The sequence below is a fragment of the Poromitra crassiceps genome, assembly GCF_964638095.1.
Source record: "Poromitra crassiceps genome assembly, chromosome: 1".
NCBI lineage: Eukaryota > Metazoa > Chordata > Actinopteri > Beryciformes > Melamphaidae > Poromitra > Poromitra crassiceps.
This window is the reverse complement of record NC_139623.1, coordinates 124,591,717-124,615,447: the sequence shown is the minus strand read 5'-3', so window position 1 is coordinate 124,615,447 and position 23,731 is coordinate 124,591,717. Positions and strand designations below refer to the sequence as shown.

At 42.3% G+C, this 23,731-nt stretch overlaps 1 protein-coding gene across 1 annotated transcript in view; it reads right to left on the bottom strand.

Annotated features, from left to right (window-relative positions):
- Positions 1–23,731, bottom strand: part of mybbp1a (MYB binding protein (P160) 1a) — a gene marked incomplete at its 5' end in the record, with an annotated part of 81,042 nt that overhangs the window by 35,703 nt on the left and 21,608 nt on the right. The window contains 6 exons of the mRNA XM_083635233.1: positions 1,032–1,140; positions 2,684–2,890; positions 5,096–5,221; positions 13,483–13,590; positions 20,203–20,492; positions 23,073–23,190. Coding sequence (XP_083491359.1) covers positions 1,032–1,140; positions 2,684–2,890; positions 5,096–5,221; positions 13,483–13,590; positions 20,203–20,492; positions 23,073–23,190 — 958 coding nt within the window. The remainder of the gene's footprint in view (positions 1–1,031; positions 1,141–2,683; positions 2,891–5,095; positions 5,222–13,482; positions 13,591–20,202; positions 20,493–23,072; positions 23,191–23,731) is intronic.

The following is a 23,731-nucleotide window of genomic DNA, read 5'->3' as shown; positions in this document are numbered from 1 at the left end:
GGTCGTAACTATCATCTGGTCGTAACTATCATCTGGTCGTAACTATCATCTGGTCGTAACTATCATCTGGTCGTAGCATCATCTGGTCATAACTATTATCTGGTCGTAACTATCATCTGGTCGTAACTATCATCTGGTCGTAGCATCATCTGGTCGTAACTATCATCTGGTCGTAGCATCATCTGGTCATAACTATCATCTGGTCGTAACTATCATCTGGTCGTAGCATCATCTGGTCATAACTATCATCTGGTCGTAACTATCATCTGGTCGTAACTATCATCTGGTCGTAGCATCATCTGGTCATAACTATCATCTGGTCGTAACTATCATCTGGTCGTAACTATCATCTGGTCGTAGCATCATCTGGTCGTAACTATCATCTGGTCGTAACTATCATCTGGTCGTAGCATCATCTGGTCGTAACTATCATCTGGTCGTAGCATCATCTGGTCGTAACTATCATCTGGTCGTAGCATCATCTGGTCATAACTATCATCTGGTCGTAACTATCATCTGGTCGTAGCATCATCTGGTCGTAACTATCATCTGGTCGTAACTATCATCTGGTCGTAACTATCATCTGGTCGTAACTATTATCTGGTCGTAACTATCATCTGGTCGTAACTATCATCTGGTCGTAGCTATCATCTGGTCGTAACTATCATCTGGTCGTAACTATCATCTGGTCGTAACTATCATCTGGTCGTAACTATCATCTGGTCGTAACTATTATCTGGTCGTAGCATCATCTGGTCGTAACTATTATCTGGTCGTAACTATTATCTGGTCGTAACTATCATCTGGTCGTAACTATTATCTGGTCGTAACTATCATCTGGTCGTAACTATCATCTGGTCGTAACTATCATCTGGTCGTAACTATTATCTGGTCGTAACTATCATCTGGTCGTAACTATTATCTGGTCGTAACTATTATCTGGTCGTAGCACATCTGGTCGTAACTATTGCGAATTGCCGCTTGTGTCGGTCATGTTTGATAACTCTACTGTTGAGAAGAGCATACTGTACCTTGAAGAGGTGCACGCCAACCAACAGGAAAAGCTGTTGGAAAGCATTGGTCTCTGCAGTTGGGCGTTTCTTGGCTTGCTTTATTAGGCTGGCCACTGACTCCAGCATGCTGGAAGGAGAGACATTTAGTTTTCAATATATTATGCTATTTATGTATAGACTGTTTTAACTTAACATAAACATTCTAAATTGCACCTAGCTTACTTCCTGTTGCAGTGTTTGTTAACACAATAGCTGACAGGAAATAAGATAGGTTTGAAATTAATCAATGAATCAATAAGCCCCAAGAGGCCATGAAGTGGTGTTTATGGCCTCTGCCACAAACACCACTTATCTGTTGTAAAATCACTGTAAACCACAGCCTCACACAATTCCATGAAAACAGTCTATATGAAGCTGCCAAAAGTGGAAATAAATGAGTAAATGACGGGTTTGGGCAACTCTTTTGATATGGGGAGAACAGTTTAGGTCAAAAGACAGAATCACACTGACAATTCCACAGGCAATTCTAAAGATTCTAAATTCCATAATAATACATAATAATAATAATAATGTGAAATATAATGCTAAAAAGAGTGTCACTATGATCTGCAGAACAAGAGGTGATAAGGATCTCTCCTTTCCTTCTTTGTATCTGTCTGGGCAGGTGCTGGCAGTTTGCTGTCGAACTAAATATTTGGGTCATATTATAACTGATCAAATGAGTGATGATGATGACATGTACAGACAGAGGCGTGTACTGTATGCTCAAGCTAACGTGCTGAGGAAGAAGTTTTATTTTTGCTCAGGTGATGTAAAGGTAAACCTGTTTAGAGCCTACTGTACTCCTCTTTATACTGCCCCCTTGTGGGTCAAGTTTAAGCAGGCTAGCATTCAAAAGCTCCAGGTTGCTTATAATGACTGCCTGAGGATCCTTCTTAGGAAGCCAAGGTGTTGCAGCGCCAGCTAAATGTTTTGTGGAGCAGGAGTTAGCACCTTTCATGCCCTATTGAGAAACCTGATGTATAAGTTTATCTGTCGTCTGAATGTGTCTCAGAATATGTTCATTATGTTGCTGTCTTAGCCTAATCTCAGTGACACTAGATACATGTCTTCCATCTGGAAACACTGGTACAGTGCCTTATTGTAGTATTGTTGAGTTGCTCTTATTGTGTTGTTTACCTGTTTTATATGTATTGTGTGTTTTTTATTGGACCTTGTGTCTGACAATAAAGTGATGATGAATAATAATAATAATAATAATAATAATAATAATAATAATAATAGATTTTTAAAAATCTTTTTGTTTTAAGTTTTGGTCAGAGTGAAATGTTATATGGGCCCCCCTGATTCTAAATATAGCCGAATCGCTTGGTTTGACGAAGTAAAAGTATTTCCATAAGCATTTTATAAAATGTCTATGGAAAAGTGAATGGCGGATGAAATTCCTTGGTTCGTATGCCTAACCCAGAAGAAGGTGTGCCTTTGTTAAGGCTAATTTACCAATGTCCAGTTTCTGATGCAATGCTTATGGAGCATAAAACAAAATGTGATTTCAAATGTAGTGGAGTACATACTTGAGTCAAAATATACATCAAAGTGTACAATACACAATAACCTTATCTTATTAACTATAATCGTAAAGTTCTTTATGAGCTACGATGTGTTCCTACCTGTCCCAGGCCATTCTCTGCTCAGGGCTGAAGGGCTGAGTGCTCTGGGCATATTTGGGCTGGTTGAGCAGGACTTTGGCATACTGGACCAGGCAGTAGATCCACATTGTGCCATCAGCCGTTACACCCAAAACACGCCTCTGGCTGACGGTCGCCACCTCTGCCGTGTCGCCCATGACTGGCATGTGGTGCATGGAGTGCAGGAGCCTGGAGGGGGTACAGATGGAAATCAGCCATGCAGCAGGATAACAAGTCCATCCAAGAAATAGTGATTTTGTGATCGCAATAATAAATGCAAATTCAACCACTCTCCGCAATATCTGTGGGGGTTTGCAATTTTTCAAAATTCCTGCGATTTCTCTGCAAAAACGACAAAAAAGGTTCGTCATCTTGCAATTCTTGCCAGTTGTGGCAATTAAAAAAATAGTCACATAAAACTTCGCAAATTGCATTGCAATTTTTTAAAAACGCCACTGCAAAATCAAGCATTTTTGATTGCAACAGTCACACAAATAAAATAAAATAAAATTAGCCCTAACCAACCCTAACCCTAAAATAAAATCAAATAAAATGAATCTGTGAAATCCTGGAAGGCCTAATACAGCCTCTTAGTGTTTGGCCAATAGGACGAATCAGCGTGACGTCACTGCCACCCAAAAATGCATAACCCCGTGGCAGTTAACTAGTATGAGCTGTGCCAAACAAATGTTAATATCTCAAAAAGTATACATCTCATCGCTTATATTTTGAGATTCTGAGTGAGAGCAGAATTAGCTCAAGAGTTTGATGTATAATATATGCATGTCGTGTTAAAGTTGTGTGAACTGTCTGTTTTTATATTGTAAACATGGTCAGCCGACTAGAGTCAGACACTCACACTCATGCTCCATAGGGTTCCATTGCTGTTGCCACCCAGTGAGGCGGTTTGTTTACCAAAATGCTGCTCGGCTGATCCCTCGTATATAGGGTTCCTAGACGTTTTTGTTTTCTTGTGTTCAGACATAGGTTTATAGATGTTATTTATTTACCTTGACAGTTTCGACGAGTCAACTCTCGTCTTCTTCAGAAGCAGTCGCACTGACAGCTGGGTATGACATGTCAACCAGGTCAACTAGGTCTGTCAGTCCGGCCACGACACGTCATAGTGGGCGTGGCCGGTCTGGCAGACCTGGCAGCTCAGCTGGGCACACCGCCAGTTGCTGAAAAGCAACTGGTTGACACGTCATACCCAGCTGTCAGTGCGACTGCTTCTGAAGAAGACGAGAGTTGACTCGTCGAAACTGTCAAGGTAAATAAATAACATCTATAAACCTATGTCTGAACACAAGAAAACAAAAACGTCTATGTAAAAATGAAGACATGATGAACATCATTGAACTATATAGGGTTCCTGTTGTAAAATTCCATGAATTTCCATCCAGTACAGGAAAACTATCATTCTATTGTAATGAATGTTTTCAGAGTTGGAAAATCCAATCTACAAAATACCCCCCCAAAAAACACGCTCAACCCTCAGTTATTTCTGTGGCTGTTGAATCCTCAAAAAATGATGACGGAAAGGAGTAACTCCAGCACAGCACTCCATTCAATTCATTTCTTTTTTTATTGCCAACATTTCGGGCTAGACGCCCTTCCTCAGTGTGCTTTTTGGCAAACGGTATGAATTAGTCACATGCAGGCGACTCTTGTCATCGCCTCGATGTGACCAAACGAGTCCCCTGGGTTTTTATGCAGGGAGAATTTCCTTCTTCACCTGGTTGCTCAGCAACACGGTTGTGGGTCGCTGTAAGTAAATGTCACAACTGTGTCTCAATTGACCAAAAAGGGTTCTGTTCTCACTAGGGGTGCACCGATCACGTTTTTTGCCACCGATCACCGATTGCCGATCGCCTATGGGAAATATCTGCCCAACCGATCATCGACCGATCACCGATTACCGATATATAAACTCCTCAAAGAAAGTTTGGAAACGTTATTTTAGGTCGATTATTTCTCCCCTTTAATAATACCAATTGGCATTGTATTTTATATCGTTGGAAAGCCTTAGTGATAGGGCTTAAAAAAATAAAAAAATAAAAAATAATTACCGGTAATATAAAAAAATTGCAGATCGCCGATCGCATATTTGAGGTCAAAATCGGCCGATACAGATTGCTTGCCAATCGATCGGTGCACCCCTAGTTCTCACCTGCCAAAATTAACTAAAGGAGTAAATGCTTTTACCTGTTTGTCAGTCAGTCAGTCAGTCAGAGAGGGGGTGGAGCTAGTGCATCAGATAGCTTTGTTGGCGACTAATAACTTCTCTCTGATAGCTGTTACACAACAGTCATCGATACTTGACATTAAAGTGATAACTGCCAGAGCTCGTTTGCTGAATTAATAGTGAATGTGAGTGTAGGTTACAGCTCTCACCCAAAGAAGGAATTGACGAGGATGCCTCTGGTCTGCTGATCTAGCTGTACGGAGAGTTTGCCCTCGGTCTCTGGAATGTCTGGAGTGGCCTTCTTGGCATTGAAGAAAGCATGGAAAAACACAAACCTGAAACAGCAACAACACAACAGCAGCTAACTGTCATTAGGGCTGCAACTAACGATTATTTTCATTGACGATTAATCTGTCAATTATTTTCTCGATTAATCGATTAGTTGTTTGGTCTATGAAATGTCAGAAAATGGTGAAAAATGTCGATCAGTGTTTCCCAAAGCCCAGGATGACGTCCTCAAAGGTCTTGTTTTGTCCCCAACATAAAGATATTCAGTTTACTGTCATAGAGGAGTAAAGAAACCAGCAAATGTTCACATTTAAACTGGAATTACAGATTATTATTTTTTAAGCGGTGCCAGCCGCTTCTATAAGTGACTCTGGGTCCCATCTTCGCAAAAGCGGTAATTTAGCATTTGCGCTCGTTCAACGCCGCATGCAATGCAAATTGGGGGCGTGCACAAGCGCATGCCTGTTAAAATTGTACTGGGCATAGGCGTGCCACATGCCAAACCAGGCGTTTCAGCGCTAAAATATGGGGATAGATGGCATTATCCCATCGTCAGCAGCGCGCAATTACTTTGCGCTAAGAGCTTTTAAAAGCACCTCTTATGCGCTAAATACCCCGCTGCACTTGAGCGCACCATAATCTCCATGCTGCGCAGCGCAGTGCAGTGTAAAATTCCTTTTGGATATGTCATTACACACAGCCTTGCCACGCCAGGACATCAAATTCTGCTGCTAAAATTGGGTATTACCAGATAATTCAGTGAGGCAATCAACTATAACTCAATGAGAAACTTTTATCACATCGCAAAGAGGGAAATTAATTGAGGAAACTTGTTGGGCAATGGACATAGGCTATTCACCTTCACCTATCCCATAACCCGGGTTGGGTCGTTGGCACCACAGACTATCTGTCAACAAGCTCTCTCCATCTCTCTCTGTCCTCGCCATGAGTGAGTCCACTCTATTACGCATGGAGAGAATTTCAGGATATTGCATGCCTCGCGCAAACAGTGATTGCGAGACGGGAATCCGATTGGTTTTATTGATGTAACGCCCAGGCATTGCCTGGCCACACCTGTGAATAATTCTGGTACTTAAGACCGACCAAATCCCCTTTGCACTGGCATTTTGGAGGTGCAGATGATTTGGCACTGCTCTAATTTGCGCCTGTGGCACGTGCCGTGAACGTTTACGTCTACCCATACAATTGTATCACTTTTAAACAGTTCAATTTAAATCATTACAATATGCTATGTGAGGTGGGGATGCGTTTAGCTGCTGCCGGGCGTGGGTGCAAAACTTGGCGTAACACCTGGACACTAGTGCAAGGTGGACTGCTATCTTCCCTGCCTTAAGGCACACGCAAACAGGGGCGCAATCACAAATAGGGGATATCACCTGTACCAAGATAGGGCCCTCTGTGTGTTTGTAGGTGAGATTTGGGGGAGACTCAGATATTTTGATTTGTGTGCACTGTGCAGCGAGATTTAGGAGAGACTGTGTGTGTGTGTGTGTGTGTGTGTGTGTGTATGTGTGAGAGAGAGAGAGAGAGAGACAAGAAAGGGGGTGTGTCATGGTCAAGGTCAACAGCTGCCATGTCGTGATATGATTGGTTGAAATGGGGTAGAAATTTGATAGTACTAGGTGACGTCAGCAAACTGTAAATTACTAATGAAATCTTGAAAAATGAACTTTTGATGTGAAAAAGTGTGGAAAAACTAACGAAATTAGATTTTTGTGATTTTTTTGGCATACATTATTAAATAGGTGCACTGCATACTAGGGATGTAGGTACTACCGGTACTACCCCCGAACCGCGGTACTATTGCTGTAGAACAGGTTCTATACTAAGATTTAAAAAGACCCGGTACTTTTCCGACCGCTGCTATGACTGATAATGGTCAATATGAGCCTGTCTCTTTAAGAAATGCGCTGGAGTGAGTGACGTCATATCCACATGTCAAGCGGTGAGGAAAAGAGTTTGAGGAAAAAAAGCAGCTGAGCACTGAGCAGACCCGCGCACATTAAAAGCAAACTAGCAAAGTAGGCTATGGCTAAACACAAAGCCTCTCCCAGCCCAGTTAGTAGCAGCAGCTGTGCCCTTTCACAGTTTACATCTAACGTTATGTAGGCTACTTTCACGCATACTTCAGTCAGGGTTATCGACAGTCCATATTATTGCCTCTGCACGTTTCCCGACGCTACAGTGAGAAAATGCGCTCGTTAACTAACGTTACAGCGGACTCCGCTGTACTAACGTTACAGCGGACTCCGCTGTACTAACAGCGGACTCCGCAGTAACGTTAGTTAACGAGCGCTCACTGTAGCGTCGGGAAACGTGCAGAGGCAATAATATGGACTGTCGATAACCCTGACTGAAGTATGCGTGAAAGTAGCCTACATAACGTTAGATGTAAACTGTGAGTAATACTGCCTGAATGCCCCACCCATGACAAGAAGTGCTAAACTGGAAGTTGAGATTACTGAGTATAAACAATTTAGAGACATCAGCCCTGCAGAGGATCCCCTGGCATGGTGGAAGCAACACCAGACAGACCTGCCCATCTTAGCTCAGTTTGCTAGACAATATCTCTGTATTCCAGCATCAAGCTGTGCATCTGAACGTGTTTTCAGTACTTCTGGGAATATCTGCAGTCCAACAAGATCTAGACTGACCGAGGAACATGTTGACACCCTCGTTTTCTTGGCTAGGAACCTGAAGAAGACATTGGGATGGGAGGGACTGAGTGAGTAAACTGAGAGTCAGCCAAACAGTGAGTCTGTCTACCACCCATAGGAGAACTAGGGTTTAGACTGAGTAGGCTGGGGGACAGAATGGGAATATGAAGCCATGCTGCTTGTTGAAGAAAAAAAGATTTGAGTTTCTGCTGCTATAGTGTTTTATTATATTATTATTTATTTTATTTATTTTACTTATTCCCATTTCCCACTGTTCAAAAGATTTGTGTTATGTTACTGAGTGTGTACTTATTTGACAAGTAAAAGTTAGACAGAATTTAAATGCCACCAATTATTTATTTATTGTTGTTATTGGTGTTTCTCTGAGTTTTTGCTGCTATAGGCTAGTGTTTTATGGTCATTTTATTTTCACTGGCATTACTTTATTTTACTTACCGGTATTCTCACTGCTCAAAAGGTTTGTTTTGTTCAGCATTTAAATGCCACACCAATTTATTGGTGTAATTGTTCCCAAACTCTTAAAATAAAGCCAAATCTTGACATTGGACAGTTTCACTTTTTTTTTTACAAAAAGTATCGAAAAGTATCGAAAGTATCGAAATACAAATTGGTACCGGCACCGAAACAGAAATTTAGTACCGCTACAACCCTACTGCATACCCAGGTATTTGAACTAAAATAAAATAAAAGTAATTTTTGGGTTCAGCTTGACTTTAAGTAATACTGTTTATCTTACATTTATGTTCTAGTTTTGATTATTTCTAGAAATATCTAGTTGTTACTGCGCATGTGCATTATGGGTAATTAGTGGAGAAAGTGTTAGAAGCTTCAGTGTGAAAGAAGATGCTGTCTAGTGTGGAACGACACACATTTTTGACCATGACCATTGTGATATTCCAGGCTGTATAACTTGATAATATTGGATTATCTATTGGAATACTGGACTGTTGGAATATTTTGTTGTCTATTTTGTTGGATTATCTTGTATTGGACAAGGTTTTTGCCAATAAATCAACATGATGCACCATCGACTGATCCCTGGGTTTGTGAGTAGTCTGCTGTAGTCATTACAAGGATGTCAAACAAGGATAAAGCAAGCACATGGATGGACACGCGTAAAATACAAAAAAAAGAGATATACCGTAAATTCCGGACTATAAGCCGCGGCTTTTTCCCCGTTTTTTGGCCCTGCGGCTTATATAACGGTGCGGCTTATCTATGGATTTTTTCAGAAAAAAAAAAAAAAAAACAAATAAAATCTCTCTTTTTTAGCACTCTTTCTAACTATAAATCCACTTCTGTTTTAATTTCCTCTCTTGCCCTCTTTTCACCACACCGCGGACACTGTGTGCACTGTAAAAATAAACAAAGGTGGTGTTGTGTTATGTTGTTTTGTTGAAATGTTACGGTAATACGGTAAATGGGAGCTTCCTCAAACAGCCATCTCTTTCCCGACAATCCCCTCTGTGCGTGAACCCTTACATATGGTAATTACGGTAAGCAAACGGCCACTCGGTGACCTCCAAAATCGATGGATTTTACAGGTTACACAGCTTCATCAGCACATTTTATGTGCATTGCTTTGCTGCTTGTTTTTTAGATTATTTTTTTGTAAAGCACCTTGAATTGCCTTTGTGTATGAAAGGTGCTATATAAATAAAAATTGGCGGAAATCAACCGGTTACTCCTACCGGTTCAAAGTTCATCAGCAGCCCGGAATCACAACAAGACGAGCAGTAGAAGCAACTCTCTCTCACTTACCATGGGGAAGGTACGCAGAAATTCACACGACGCAGCTTTCAAGTTGAAAGCAGTCAATCTCGCATTAAAAGAGGGAAATAGAGCAGCAGCGCGTAACCTGGGCATCGACGAGTCAATGGTGAGGCGTTGGAAGGTGCAGCAGGAGGAACTGTCTCAGTGCAAGAAGACCAAAAAGTCCTTCAGAGGTCATAAAAGCAGATGGCCCGAACTTGAAGATTCCCTTGAAGATTGGGTGTTGACCCAGAGAGCAGACGGCCGAGGCGTTTCCACGGTGCAGATCCGACTGAAGGCCAAAACAGTCGCCACCGAAATGAAAATTGAACATTTCATAGGTGGCCCATCTTGGTGCTTCCGATTCATGAGACGAAAGGGACTGTCCGTCCGGGCGAGAACTACTGAACAACTCCCTCCCGACTACCAGGAGAAAATCACAAACTTCGGCGAATTCACACAAAGGAAGATCACGGAATATTATAGGAGTGTGAAAACATCCACAATCACCAACGGGTTCCAAAAGGCTGGACTGCTGCAGGATGAAGAGGATGACGCCGCCACAGCTGGCGCTGAGGGCCGTCAGAGGCTTCAGAGGCTGTTCGATGCCGACACCGACAGTGACGAAGAGGAGTTCGTTGGTTTTGAGTGACAATGAAGGAGAGAGGAGAGTGGTTGACGAAGCCACCCTGAACCTGTTCGTTTCCGACACTGAAGATGAGGACTTTGGTGGTTTCAGTACGCAGGAAGAAGAGGAAGACGAGGATTAGTGACTTGACTTCTCTGGTTACAGCCGTTTGCTGCACCTTCACCTAAAAGATGAAGACAAGGATTAATGACTTTTCTGGTAGGCTCACTACTGTTGACTGATTGTTTTATTATTGTTTTACAGTTATTTTGTTTACAGCCGTGACTGCACCTTATCCTGTGTGATATAGCCTATTGTTGTGTGATTTTGTCTGGGGATTAGTGACCTGACTTTTGTTTTGTTTTGTTGAAATGTTAATAAATGGGAGCTTCCCCAAACAGCCATCTCTTTCCCGACAATCCCCTCTGTGCACGAACACTTACATATGGTAATTAAACATCAAAACACCCGCGGCTTATAGTCCGGTGCGGCTTATATATGTAAAAAACAGTCAATTTTGCTGCTGCGGCTTATATACCGGTGCGCCTTATGGTCCGGAATTTACGGTATATATATATAAATAAAAGTTTTTCACCATGCAGCAATAAGAAGTGGCGTAAAACGACAGTTGGAGATATAGTTGGCCACTATAATGTTGTTTTGCAACTTTCAATTGGTACTGTAGTTCGTGATAGCCTACGTTCAGTCGCCTACCCTCTGTGCTATTAGCCTATCCAAGCCCACTGTCAGAGCTCAATCAGCAGTCCTGTTATAAACGTACATCGCAGCGCCAACAGCCAAACTGCATTTCTTTGTGGAAAAGCCGACAGCCCTAATTTAGATACGAGGATGCTTTGCTCCATGTGATTAGATCTCAATTCCTCCAGCCGATTCACAGCTGTCATGTGCGATGTGATGTGCGGGAATGAGCCGGTCGTCTTGAACGGTTTTATGACAAACTGGGAATACCACGTTACCACTAGTATTGCGAGTTGTTTTTTTAATCGAATATAATAATTTGTAATCAATAAACAATTCACAGTAGGCTACCAGTGTTAACAAGGGATTAATTAATCCCTTAATTAATAGGTTCAAAATGATCGACTCGTTCTCGGTCCCACATCAGAGCTACGATTCTTTCACTCTTTCAAGTAACGTTGCTTCTTCTGCTTCTCTCTGGTAGAGTGAGAGACAAGTCCCCATAGTCGTAAAGGGAATATTAGAGAAATATTGTCATGATGTTACAAAAATAATTTGTTGTGATAACAGATCAGGCAGAAAGGCAGAAAGCATGGAATGTCAGTATTCAGTATTCTACTGTACACACTATAGGATAATTTAGAAGATTATATTATATTATAGAATATTATCTGTTTACTTCCATATAGGAATTACAGGAATATCATCATGTTTATGAAAGCAACATTTTCACTTCTTATGAAACAGTCTAAATGTAATAGTGATGCCTCACATCTTACCTATAACAGCAGATGAGACCAAAGCAGAGTGAATCGACGATTGCTATCTTGTTGTTTATGGAGTCTCAACCCCGGGACGGAAAGACGCGGACGTGAAACCAAACGGTTTACGGCAGCCTGCCATAAAGCATTTCGCTCTGCCTGGCAACAGACCGTAAACAAAACATCTTTAATCAATCGATAATTTTGCCCTCACACTTCCCTCGCTACTTCCAGGGGCTTTCTGCTCCCGTGAACATCTCCTGTTATATTCTAACAGTTTGGTTGGAAGCACGTTATTTTCCTTTTTGTAATTCTGTGGTTATGGCCGAACTGGCAGGTCATGATTACGTGGCCGGCGCAAAGAAAAAAAGGAAGCTTACCGACCAACAAAGACAAGTCAAGAGGAACGCTGATAAGTCCCGCAAAAAAACGCGTCAATCTCTGCTGTTATAGGTAAGATGTGAGGCATCACTATTACATTTAGACTGTTTCATAACAAGTGAAAATGTTGGCCACTTCTTCTGCTTCTCTCTCACTCTACAACAAAATATTAAGGAAATATTGGCGTGATAACAAAAAAAAAACAGGCAGAAAGCCCAAACTCTTGAGTACATACTGTACACATTATAGCAATATTAGATGAATATTATGCGAATATTATCAAGTTTATTTCCATATAGGAATATTATCATGTTTTTAAATTATTTCCATATAGGCATATTATTGTAATATTATCATGTTCATTTCCTTTGTGGCTGGATTGAACCCTTGACACTGTAGGACTACACACACACACCCTCACATCTACTGATTTCATACACAATTGAAGACTGACGCGAGTTGTGAGGTAGGCTATACATTCAGGAGGTGTAGACGGCGCGTGGTCAATAGGTCAGCATGGGGGAAATCCTCCTGTTTTCCCCCACGGCCATACACACACGTTACTGGAAGTCATGTGACCGACTGTATTTATTGCTTTTGCAAGGCTGTTTTTTTGGGACGTGTATTGTATTGCTATTGAGATGTAGGGCTGTGAATCTTCACTGGCCTCACGATTCGATTACGATTCAGAGGGCTACGATTCCACTCGATTACGATTATCGATGCATCTTAAATCGATGCATCACTTTTTTCCGCAATACATGATTTATTTTTTCTCACTTTCTTTTTTCTCACTGTGTGGCTACTTTTAAAATAAAAGTGCATTTGGAATTGCATTGTATTATGATCCATAATTAAAATAAACAACTGCATGTACTTCCATTATATTTGATTTGATAAAAAAAAATAATAATAATAAGAAATTTAATAATCGATTTTTGACATTTGTGAATCGATGCAGAATCGTGCACGTCCGCATCGCGATGCATCTTATAATCGATTATTTTTGACACCCCTATTGAGATGTGTGTGGATGAGATTTAGCCTAGGCGCCTCCCCCCGGTTCAAATGTACAAGAGAGTGAGAGTGGAAACAGAAGGCACCACGGCTCCAAGCCGGTGAAAGATGCACACACACGCGCACACACACACACACGCGCGCGGGCACACGCACGCACACACACACACACACACACGCCCACGGACGCACGCACGGCTCCGACCTGCAACACCGGCACCGCTTACTTCAACACCTGGGTGTGATTTTTTTATTAGTCAGCCGATTATCAAAATAGTCTGAGATTAATTTAATAGTTGACAACTAATCGATTAATCGTTGCAGCTCTCACTACAAGCACTTGACATTGGTGGACAGGATGTAGGTCTGACCTGGCCACATCCATGACAAGGTCCTCCTCTTTCTTCACCTGGTGGTTCTCAACAATGGAGGTGAGCCGAGCCACGATCCACTTCCTCAGACGGAATATGAAGTCCTTCCTGAGGAGACAAAGTCAACAATTGGATCTTCCTCAATCCGAGGTTCATTTTTCTATCTAGAGACGCATCACACTTCAGAATAGTTTCAAAAAGTGAGGTTGAGATTGTATTGCTTACCACGTAAATATCACCAGATATCACAATAGTCCGGTTTTGGGAGGATTTGGCTATTATTTCAGACAAACTAATGAAAACTTATCTCATTAATTCAGAAAAACAGGGTGATTTTTTTATTTCTGTGAATGCAATACACTTCCGTAGCGTGTAGGGGTGCTCCGATCAGGATTTTTAGGGCCGATCAGTATCTGCTGATGCGATACAACCGATCACCGATCACGGCGTTGATTGAAGCCTTCTTTTTATCGTAGCATTATTTATTTATCGATAAATTGGCAGATGAATGTGTGCAGGATTAAAAAAAAATGGCTACAGCAACTGGATCGAATCTTATATCCACGATATTCAAGGAAGTGCAGCCGATGGTCTAAATTGTAAACTGCAGTACACTCTCGCACCACTGGGCACGAAACCGATACATCTGCCGCTGTGGAGCAGTTGAACCCGAAATGACACAGCCGAATAAGGCAAACCCTAACCCTAACTTTTCAGGAAATGAAAAAAAGGCTGTGCTCTTAAAATACTGAACACCACGTTGTCATATTTGGCGCATTATAGACAGTTTCCCGCTGAATGTGTCATTCCATTATTAATATCTTACCTGAATAAGCTCAAATGATGTTACAGGATTATCACACCGAGTCTGGGGCACTTTCTGCCGGCCAGGAAGCAGCGCGCGGGCACCTGCGTTGTGGATTGCACATGCACAAGCAGCTGTGCTCCGGGCACGGGGACGTGCGGACGGGAGCCCTTCACTCTCCCAGGCGGAGAAAGTGGCTCGGTCATGGGTTGAGCAGTCTCAGAGTAACGTGACATTATTCTTGTCAGAAACCACTTCGATTGCATACTTTAAATGAGTTTGCAGCCCAGGGACAACCCGAAAACACCTTATTGATCTATTGATCATACGTCAGACGATGCCAGAATGACACAAAACCAGGCTGAAACACAGCCGGCATTCGATTCAGCAGCGTGCCCGGTCGCTTTTCTGGGTAAAGGCTGCTTTATGCTCACCATGCCGTCAAGGGCGCGGGGGTGGAGCGAGGGCCGGACGCGTCAAATGACGTAAATTTGTTGGGCGTGGTTGGGCGCTACCTCCGTAGGGCGCCCACCGTGTACCTGAAGATTTTTCACACAGCGCGACCTCCGCACGGCTTCTCTTCAAACATGGCCGCTTTCAAGCCAATGAGCCCTGAACACTGAGCTGTGTTTTCACCACATTTCTTGACCCATGTGGTAGGCTAAAAACTTTGATTTGCAACTGTTCGTTTTTAGTCATTTCACCAAGTAAATGTGTTGTGTTGAGAGCATGTTTGAGAGAGATTAAAAGCAGCACAGAGTAGGCTATCAGGGCTGAGAACTGAAACGGCTTTCAGTAAAAACAAGTTTGGTGATTCATTCATGTGCTGATGTGCGGTCGTTTGAGAGTGAAAGCGCACTCAATACTGCACATAATAGCGTTTCATTGCGACTTTTCACGGGCTGTTCTCACTATTACCATTGTACAATAACATGCTGATCACTTGGCTGATCACTTCTGAGTATAAAAGCATCTGCCCCAGTGCAGGGTCCGCACGGTGACTCGCGGAGCTCCACCCCCACGGAGCTTGCTCGAGTATAATGAGCCCTTTAATCCTCATGATGCTGCAGCCACACTTGCGCGACGTTTGACGCAGGCTGTCGCTGCGGCCCATTCACTTTGTATTGGATTGCGTAGCCAGGTATCCCAGCATGCTTTGCAAGGCGATGAGCAGCGCGTTCAATACAAAGTGAATGGGCAGCAGCGACAGCCTGCGTCAAACCTTGCGCAAGTGTGGCTGCACCGTGAGGTGGGGCGGAGCATGGAGGTCCAGCTTTCACATACGCGATGTGATGGGCGGGTCTAGCATCCATTGGTGGTACGTGTTACATAGATTACCCAGTAAAACATGTTTTTATAGGTAATTTAGACGTCAAAACCTGCCAGTAGATGGAGGAGAATGGATATATTCCATTTATATTAAAAAGTAAAAATCATAAAAAAATCGACTTGAAAGTGGTTTTCATTGGACAGCGACGATATGCACCAATGGCTCCTCATGCTTGTCGTGTTGACAAATTTGACCAAATTGACCAAGACAAAAACTAAAGACATTTTCTGTATTATTTTATTTTAGTTCATTTTGTAAGTACATAATTTCAGTTAGTTTTATCTTTATTTCAGTTAAAGGTCCAATCCGTAAGTTTGGGGGGGAAATCAATGTTCACAAAGTATTTTTTATTACCAATGAGTGAATGCTCTGTTACGTAACTTAAAAAATGAGCCCAGCCATTCGAAAGCAATGCCTGTGTGATTCTGCTCCTCACGGGTACAGATTTCACAGAAAATGTGGCGGATGTGACGTTTGGTGAGCTAACAGTTAGCTGCTGAGGCTGCTAGTGCCTATCATAACGTTAGCTTGCTTGGTAACTAATATAGATAATCGATTACCACCCAGAAGCTCCACTAATAACATTACCATCTTGTGTGGATAATGTAACAGTCGTAAATATGCCTAACGTTACTATTGTTATGCTTCTGGAACATTGTTTGACTATTCCGTTTGGTCGCGTCTAGCTCCCATCAGCCCCAGGCATTACATGGGCAAAATATCGGGCCCGCGGGCGCCACCTGTGTGGCCCGCGATGGAATTGCAAAGTTTTTTTTTTTTTTTTTACACAGTGCACCTGAACGCAACATGCAAGATACCCGCTGAATAAGTGTCCAAATGTTCATGTCATATTCTGGCCAATACTCCACTTCTGTTATAGCATTTCAGTCTGGAATATGGAATATCTTTCAATAATCTTTATGACTAAAAGGCTACATTGAAGTAGAAATTTAAATAACTCAAATAACTCATTGGTTTTGGATTTATTTAGCTTCAAGACTACATTTTTGTTCGTGTGACCCTCAACACAGGCTTTGATCATCCTGGGACACTTACTGATACTTATGCTTAAATTAACCCACTCATATTCTGATTTATTTCAAGAAAAACATTTCAGCTAGTGGAAATTCTAATTGGCTGGTAACTTTAAAATCTAGCAGCCCTGAGAGCAGGTGGTGACATAGGAGTGAGTGAGAAAAGGATCAAATATTGGTGCTTAAGACTGAATAACGACATCACAACTGTTAATTTAAAATGAGTTATTCCTCTAAACCTGGCTTCAAATTAGGGATGTTCATCAATTATCGAAAATCGATAATTGATCGTTAAGGATTGGAATCGATCCTGTGGCATTTGGATCGATTTTTTAATTATAAAAAAAAAAAAAAAAAATTGACTAGGTTTGGGTGGAATTCGTTCCTCCTCGCCCCACTCCATTGCACAGCCGACTAACGTGAGGTGGAGCTTCATATAGTCTCTAGTTTTCTGGCTGGTCACGGGCCTTTGTGCCAACAAAACTGTTTTAAACATGGGGAATTCACACCGGCATGCGCCGGGGACAGCAGTGTTGGAGAGGAGACACATTGAAATAAAGAGTTCATTGAGGAGAACACGTTTTCTTTCGTATTTTCTGCCATAGGCATTCATTTTGTAAAAAATAAAAATAAAAATTGAAAATTGAAAATTTTCTAAGTATTAACACATTCACTGCCAGCCGTTTTTTTTTTACTGTAGGTAACTTCTGCCAGAGGGTTTTTTTGAGGATTCTGGCTCATCTTTCAAGACCCGAGGATTCTTTTCTGCTAAGATTTTGTGAACACAAAATATTTCAAAAGAACTAATAGAATGTGTGCTTTCTCTGTCTAAAAGAGTTAGTTTGTAGAGTTAGTACCGTAAATTCCGGACTATAAGCCGCGGCTTTTTTCCCGTTTTTTGGCCCCTGCGGCTTATATAACGGTGCGTCTTATCTATGGATTTTTTCAGAAAAAAAAAAAAAAAAAAAAAAAAAATCTCTCTTTTTTAGCACTCTTTCTAACTATAAATCCACTTCTGTTTTAATTTCCTCTCTTGCCCTCTTTTCACCACACCGCGGACACTGTGTGCACTGTAAAAATAAACAACGGTGGTGTTGTGTTATGTTGTTTTGTTGAAATGTTGTAATACGGTAAATGGGAGCTTCCTCAAACAGCCATCTCTTCCCGACAATCCCCTCTGTGCGTGACCACTTACATATGGTAATTACGGTAAGCAAACGGCCACTCGGGCAACAACTCCCTCCCCCGACTACCAGGAGAAAATCACAAACTTCGGCGAATTCACACAAAGGAAGATCAAGGAATATTCACAACAAGACGAGCAGTAGAAGCAACACTCTCACTTACCATGGGGAAGGTACGCAGAAATTCACACGAGGCAGCTTTCAAGTTGAAAGCAGTCAATCTCGCATTAAAAGAGAGCAGCCGCCGATCAAACAGAGCAGCCGCGCGTAACCTGGGCAAAAGGGACTGTCCGTCCGGGGGAGAACTACTGAACAACTCCCTCCCGACTATCAGGAGAAAATCACAAACTTCGGCGAATTCACACAAAGGAAGATCACGGAATATTATAGGAGTGTGAAAACATCCACAATTACCAACGGGTTCCAAAACGCTGGACTGCTGCGGGATGAAGAGGATGACGCCACGGGGACTGCCCCCTAGTCCGATACCTCACGAGTCCGATACCTCACGAGTCCGACACCTCATGGTTTTGGGTTAGGGTCTGGGGGAGGTTAGGTTTAGGCGTGGGGGTGGGAGAGGTTAGGTTTTGGGTTAGGGTCTGGGGGATGTTAGGTTTAGGCGTGGGGGTGGGAGAGGTTAGGTTTTGGGTTAGGGTCTGGGGGAAGTTAGCCTCTTTTTTCGGACTCGTGAGGTGTCGGACTCGTGAGGTATCGGACTCGTGCCATGGCACCTGAAGGAGAGAGGAGAGTGGTTGACGAAGCCACCCTGAACCTGTTCGTTTCCGACACTGAAGATGAGGACTTTGGTGGTTTCAGTACGCAGGAAGAAGAGGAAGACGAGGATTAGTGACTTGACTTCTCTGGTTACAGGTTTGCTGCACATATACGGTAGCCTATTGTTGTGTGATTTTGTCTGGGGATTAGTGACCTGACTTTTGTTTTGTTTTGTTGAAATGTTAATAAATGGGAGCTTCCCCAAACAGCGATCTCTTTCCCGACATTCCTCTCTGTGCACGAACCCTTTCATATGGTAATTAAACATCAAAACACCCGCGGCTTATAGTCCGGTGCGGCTTATAGAAGAAAAAAATAGTCAATTTTGGTCCCGCGGCTTATACACCGGTGCGTCTTATAGTCCGGAATTTACGGTAGTTATGTAGGCATTAGCACTTGAATACAGCATGGTTTCAGCGTCTGAAAATTTAAGCTGAGATAAATAGCTTTTTGTGAAATTCGATAGAACAGTCACTTTAACCATTCATTTTTGGCATCAGTAAGACGTCAGACATCTGAACAATAGTTTTGAACAGTAATTTCCTCCATAACAGCAGGAAACACCCCTCTCCTTCAAACTCCTCCCTCCGTGTGTGTTCTTCTTGGCTGCAGCGGGCGTGTCACAAGCTCGTTTCTGCTGCTGCTGTAACCTCGCGTCACCAGGCTCACTGCTTTGCTGCTGCTCCTGTCTGCTGGCGGCCGCTGTGCAAGTCTGGATATGGGCTCGCTCGTTTCTTGGAGTTTCGGTTGAGAGCTTTGATGAAGCTTTTGCGATTCTGGTCTTATTTATGCTGCGTGTTTCAAAGTGTGTTCCACCCGTAATCTATTATGCAAATTTGCAATCCCTCACCGCCAGCAATCAGCGCGAAAGCAAAAGCGTTTTCGCCAATCCATTCTACAGTATGAGAATGGTTTTATCGCGCGTTCCCCTGCAGTTTTGGCTCTGCTTTTTCTAGTCTGGGAGAGCACTGTCGCCACTTAGTGGGTCGGTGGAATGGGTTGTACACGTTCGGTGGCTCCAATATTTATATAAGAGATGTAAAAGGGTTAGATGCACATCCCACGGTCAAAAAAAAAAAAATCTTTTTTTTGACGTATTAACACGTCATTGGCAGTCAACCGTTGGATTTTTTTTGACGTATTAACACGTCATTGGCAGTGAACGTGTTAATATGATCGATAATCGATAATTGATCGTTAATTTTCACCGATTTTGGAAAATTTTCAAAATGAACATCCCTACTTCAAATGCACCAAATTTTTCGCGCTGGCGCTGTTCGGCCCTCAGCAAAACCTGGTAGCGAGGACATTTTTTGTGGCCCTCTCTATCATCAAAGTTACCCATCCATGGGTTACGGCATGACAATATTTGTTCGGCCCCCGGCAACAATCTGGATTTCTCATGTGGCCCCCCATGAAAAATAGTTGCCCACCCCTGACTGTACGGGGAGCAAGCCATTTCCTGCCTCATGCTAATGTAAATATCGATTTCCCTGCAGCCAACGCAAACCAACACACCATGAAAGATGTGTGCGCATCATGTTGATCATCATGATCTGCAAAACGGTCTCTAGCCTGCTCTGTAACACTTACTGCTGCCTTCCTTCCTGGTTGTCTTTCTGCTTGCGGGTGCCGAAGTCGAGCAGGTTCTCCAGCTGCGGCTGGAGGAAGGTGCTCTTCATCCAGTCCACGTAGCGCAGCAGGGCGGCCGGGCGGAGGTGCTGCACCACCCTCCACACAGAGGGCACCACCGGGGAGCCCTGGTTGGTCAGCGAGGAGAAAGCCACCATCACTGCCAGCTGTCTGTCAGGGTCCTCGCAGCCCTGCAGGAAGTCTGACACGTAGGCATCCATCTCTGGGGCCAGCTTGAAGCGGTCCAGTTTCTGGGAGGTCAAAATGATGAATGTGATTTAGGGCTGGGCGATATGGACCAAAAATCATAGCTCATCATTTTTAGGCTGAATGGCGATACAGGATGTGTATCTGTATTTTCTACCAAGAGGGCTAAATGTTCAATTGTAAGTCAATGTGTATTTTGGGGCGACTGAATGTCACTAGCATTGTAGCGCTAGCTAAGTAGCAATGATGGCTATACCGCTCTATGTAGGGCACGCAGATTGAAAATAAAACCATGTACATTCTAGTTTTGATGTAGACAATTATGACAAATGGCCTAAACTCCCAAAATGTTGGCATATGCCTAACCCTACTGGTCCGGCTGGCCGGATCGAAGTGGTAATTGCGTATCGGAAATTTGGAAAATCTTGGAACGAAAGGTCTGAAATTCAGCTCAGGTTTTCTTTATGGTTTATTATGGTAATTCACGTTGCCAGGACTAGAAAAAAATCATCCTGGCACCCAGAAACTCAAGTTAACATCAAATTACTATTAAGGTACGGCTGCACGTCATTGACTTTCATTATAACCGCCTTTTTGAGACCTCGAGGAAATTCTTACAAAATTAATGTACCGTATTTCATTTTTTTCAGCGGGCATCCTGGACCAAATACCTTGAAATTTGACCTTTATCTAACCTTGGGGTTGATTTAACATTTGGTGGAGTTACAAGGCTTCAAAATCCATTGCATAGTTTTCCCATTGATTTCAATGTTATTTTTGCAAAAAAACAAAACAAAAATTCGACTCCCAGGTACTTTCCCCAAAAATAATTATTTTTCTGAGCTTACACCTCTCAGCTCGAGTCAAGACATCAAATTTGTAGCTTCTATTTTGTTTGCCCCCGCCCCCCTATTTGATCAGTGTTGGCACAGCAACCAAAAGCATGCAGTTTGATATGAAATATACAGTACAGTGATCGTCATGGTAACATGTCACATGACCTGGGAACGCGGATTTTCCGGTGCAAACTAATGATTTGAAGCCTTTAGACCGAGATTGATGGATGAATGAAGCTAGTTTGTGTTTTTTGTGAAAACTAGCTGGCAGTCGAAAATTGGCAGTTTCATGTATTTTTCGTTAAATTTACCTTATTTGAAAGTACCGTACGTCGTATCTCAGCGCCCGTTCGTTGTAGAGACTCGCCACTAGCATGGCTGGAATCGGCGTCGAAAATTGACTCTAGATCTCTAATATCGTCGTGATTTGGCGTTCTAAGAGCGTTCTATGACTTCCGCAAAGTACCGAGGCACAGTAAATCCGATGCCCAGGTGGAGCCCAGCTCTGTGCTCTCTCGCTCATGGCCTAAATGGCATTGTTCAAGCGTGTGTCTTCAGCCGGATGTTAAACCACGGATATGAGGTATGAGGAATGGAGTTACGAACGGATAAGAATCAATAAAAAATAAGAAAATAGTTCATTATGAATATAAGAAACAAGTACTAATATCAAGATCCATGACCATGGACCAGTGTTTGCTTAGTAGGAAAAAATGCAAATTTGCAATTCTCAAAAGATGGAAGATAAATAATTCCTCCGCCAAAAATGTGAGAAATCCAAAGCTATGATAATCCCACCACCCGCCACCAGGTGGCATTCATGGGAAGGGAAAAAAATCATATTTTGTGTTTTCTACTGAAAATCTTATTGTACAGTAAGTACAGTAAACTGGCATTCGAGGGGTTAAAATTCAGAGTAAGCATGAAATGTTGATATGAGGTATGAGAGATGAAGTTACCAATGGATAAGAATCAATAAAAAATAAAAAGATAATTAATTATGAATATCAAAAATAATAATTAATATCAAGATCCATGACCATGGACCAGTGGTAACTTAGTGATAACAAAGTTAGCAGGGTACAAGGGTAAAGTGATAAGATTTCAGTTTTGTACTCTTGGGTGACACCTATGGCGATGAGTGGTAATTGCAGGATCCAAACATTATGTAACATTACAATGTCACTATATAGTGCAAAGGCTTCCATCAATGGGCCATAGCCTCAATCAACTCACTATCAGATAGTGACTTTTATTTTTTTTATTTTTTTTATTTAGATGAAAATCTTTGAGATTATAACTTTAAATCAGGATTGTGAGAATAAAGTCAGAATTTTGAGATCAAAGTCAGAATTCCGAGTTACTGTCAGAATTTTGAGGAAAAAAGTCATTTAAAAAAAAATAAAGATTAAAATCAGAATTCTCAGATTAAAGTCAGAATTCTGAGGGGGAAAAGAAGCATACTGTTACATGTGACATCACCGACGATGTCACTGATGATGTCACTGATGATATTATCGATGGTGTACCGGAATTTGAATGTCTCGGATCCCTAGATTTTTGTGACGTTAAAGTTGGACTCGGGCACAAGCCAAAAAAGGTTGGGAACCCCTGGACTAAGCCTTTATGCCTGGTAGTGTGTATCAACACACTACCAGGTGAGCCTGGTAATTATTTTAACTTAAAAGCTATTTATGATACAGAAATGATACACAGGAAAAAGCCACTCTGGAATAACATTTGGAAACATTCAGTTACACAAAGTAAAATGTTATGTATGCCACTAACCTGAGCAGACACCACATGTTCCCCATAGAGCCTCATCACGTCCCCAGACAACACCTCCTGCAGCTGGGCCACAGACAGGAACGGCAGGGCGCTCCCCAGCAGACGGTAGCACAGGTAGCTTGGTCACAAACAGGACAGCAGGACAACAAGTTAGCAATGTGCTTTTAATATACTGTCAACATCAATGGTGTTAGTACGCGCTATAAAATTAATTTCTACATGACTTAAAGGGCCACTTTGATGATTTTCAACCAGCTTTGTCTCATTACTAAATCAGTAGTACCGGTATATGCAAATGAACAATGTTGAACTTGCCTCCATCTTTGGAGCGAGAGCTCCCCCTCCATTCACAGAACATCTTGGTCCAAGTGATAAAGTCATAATGATGTTATTTGGAGCAGTCTGCCATGGTGTCACTAGTACTGTCACTATTGCTCTCTCTATCAAATCTCTGCACAACCGTGTATGTCAGGTGCGTCGGAGAAGCAGGATCAGTTGAAAAGGAAGGCTCCCGCACACTGACTAACACTTAAAGAAGGCTTTTATTAAATAAATGCAACGTTTTGGTCAAGCGACCTTCATCTGGCATATGGTATGACAAAGACTGGAACCTGTTTAAATAGGAACCAGGACAAGAACAATCATCCAATGGGAGCAAG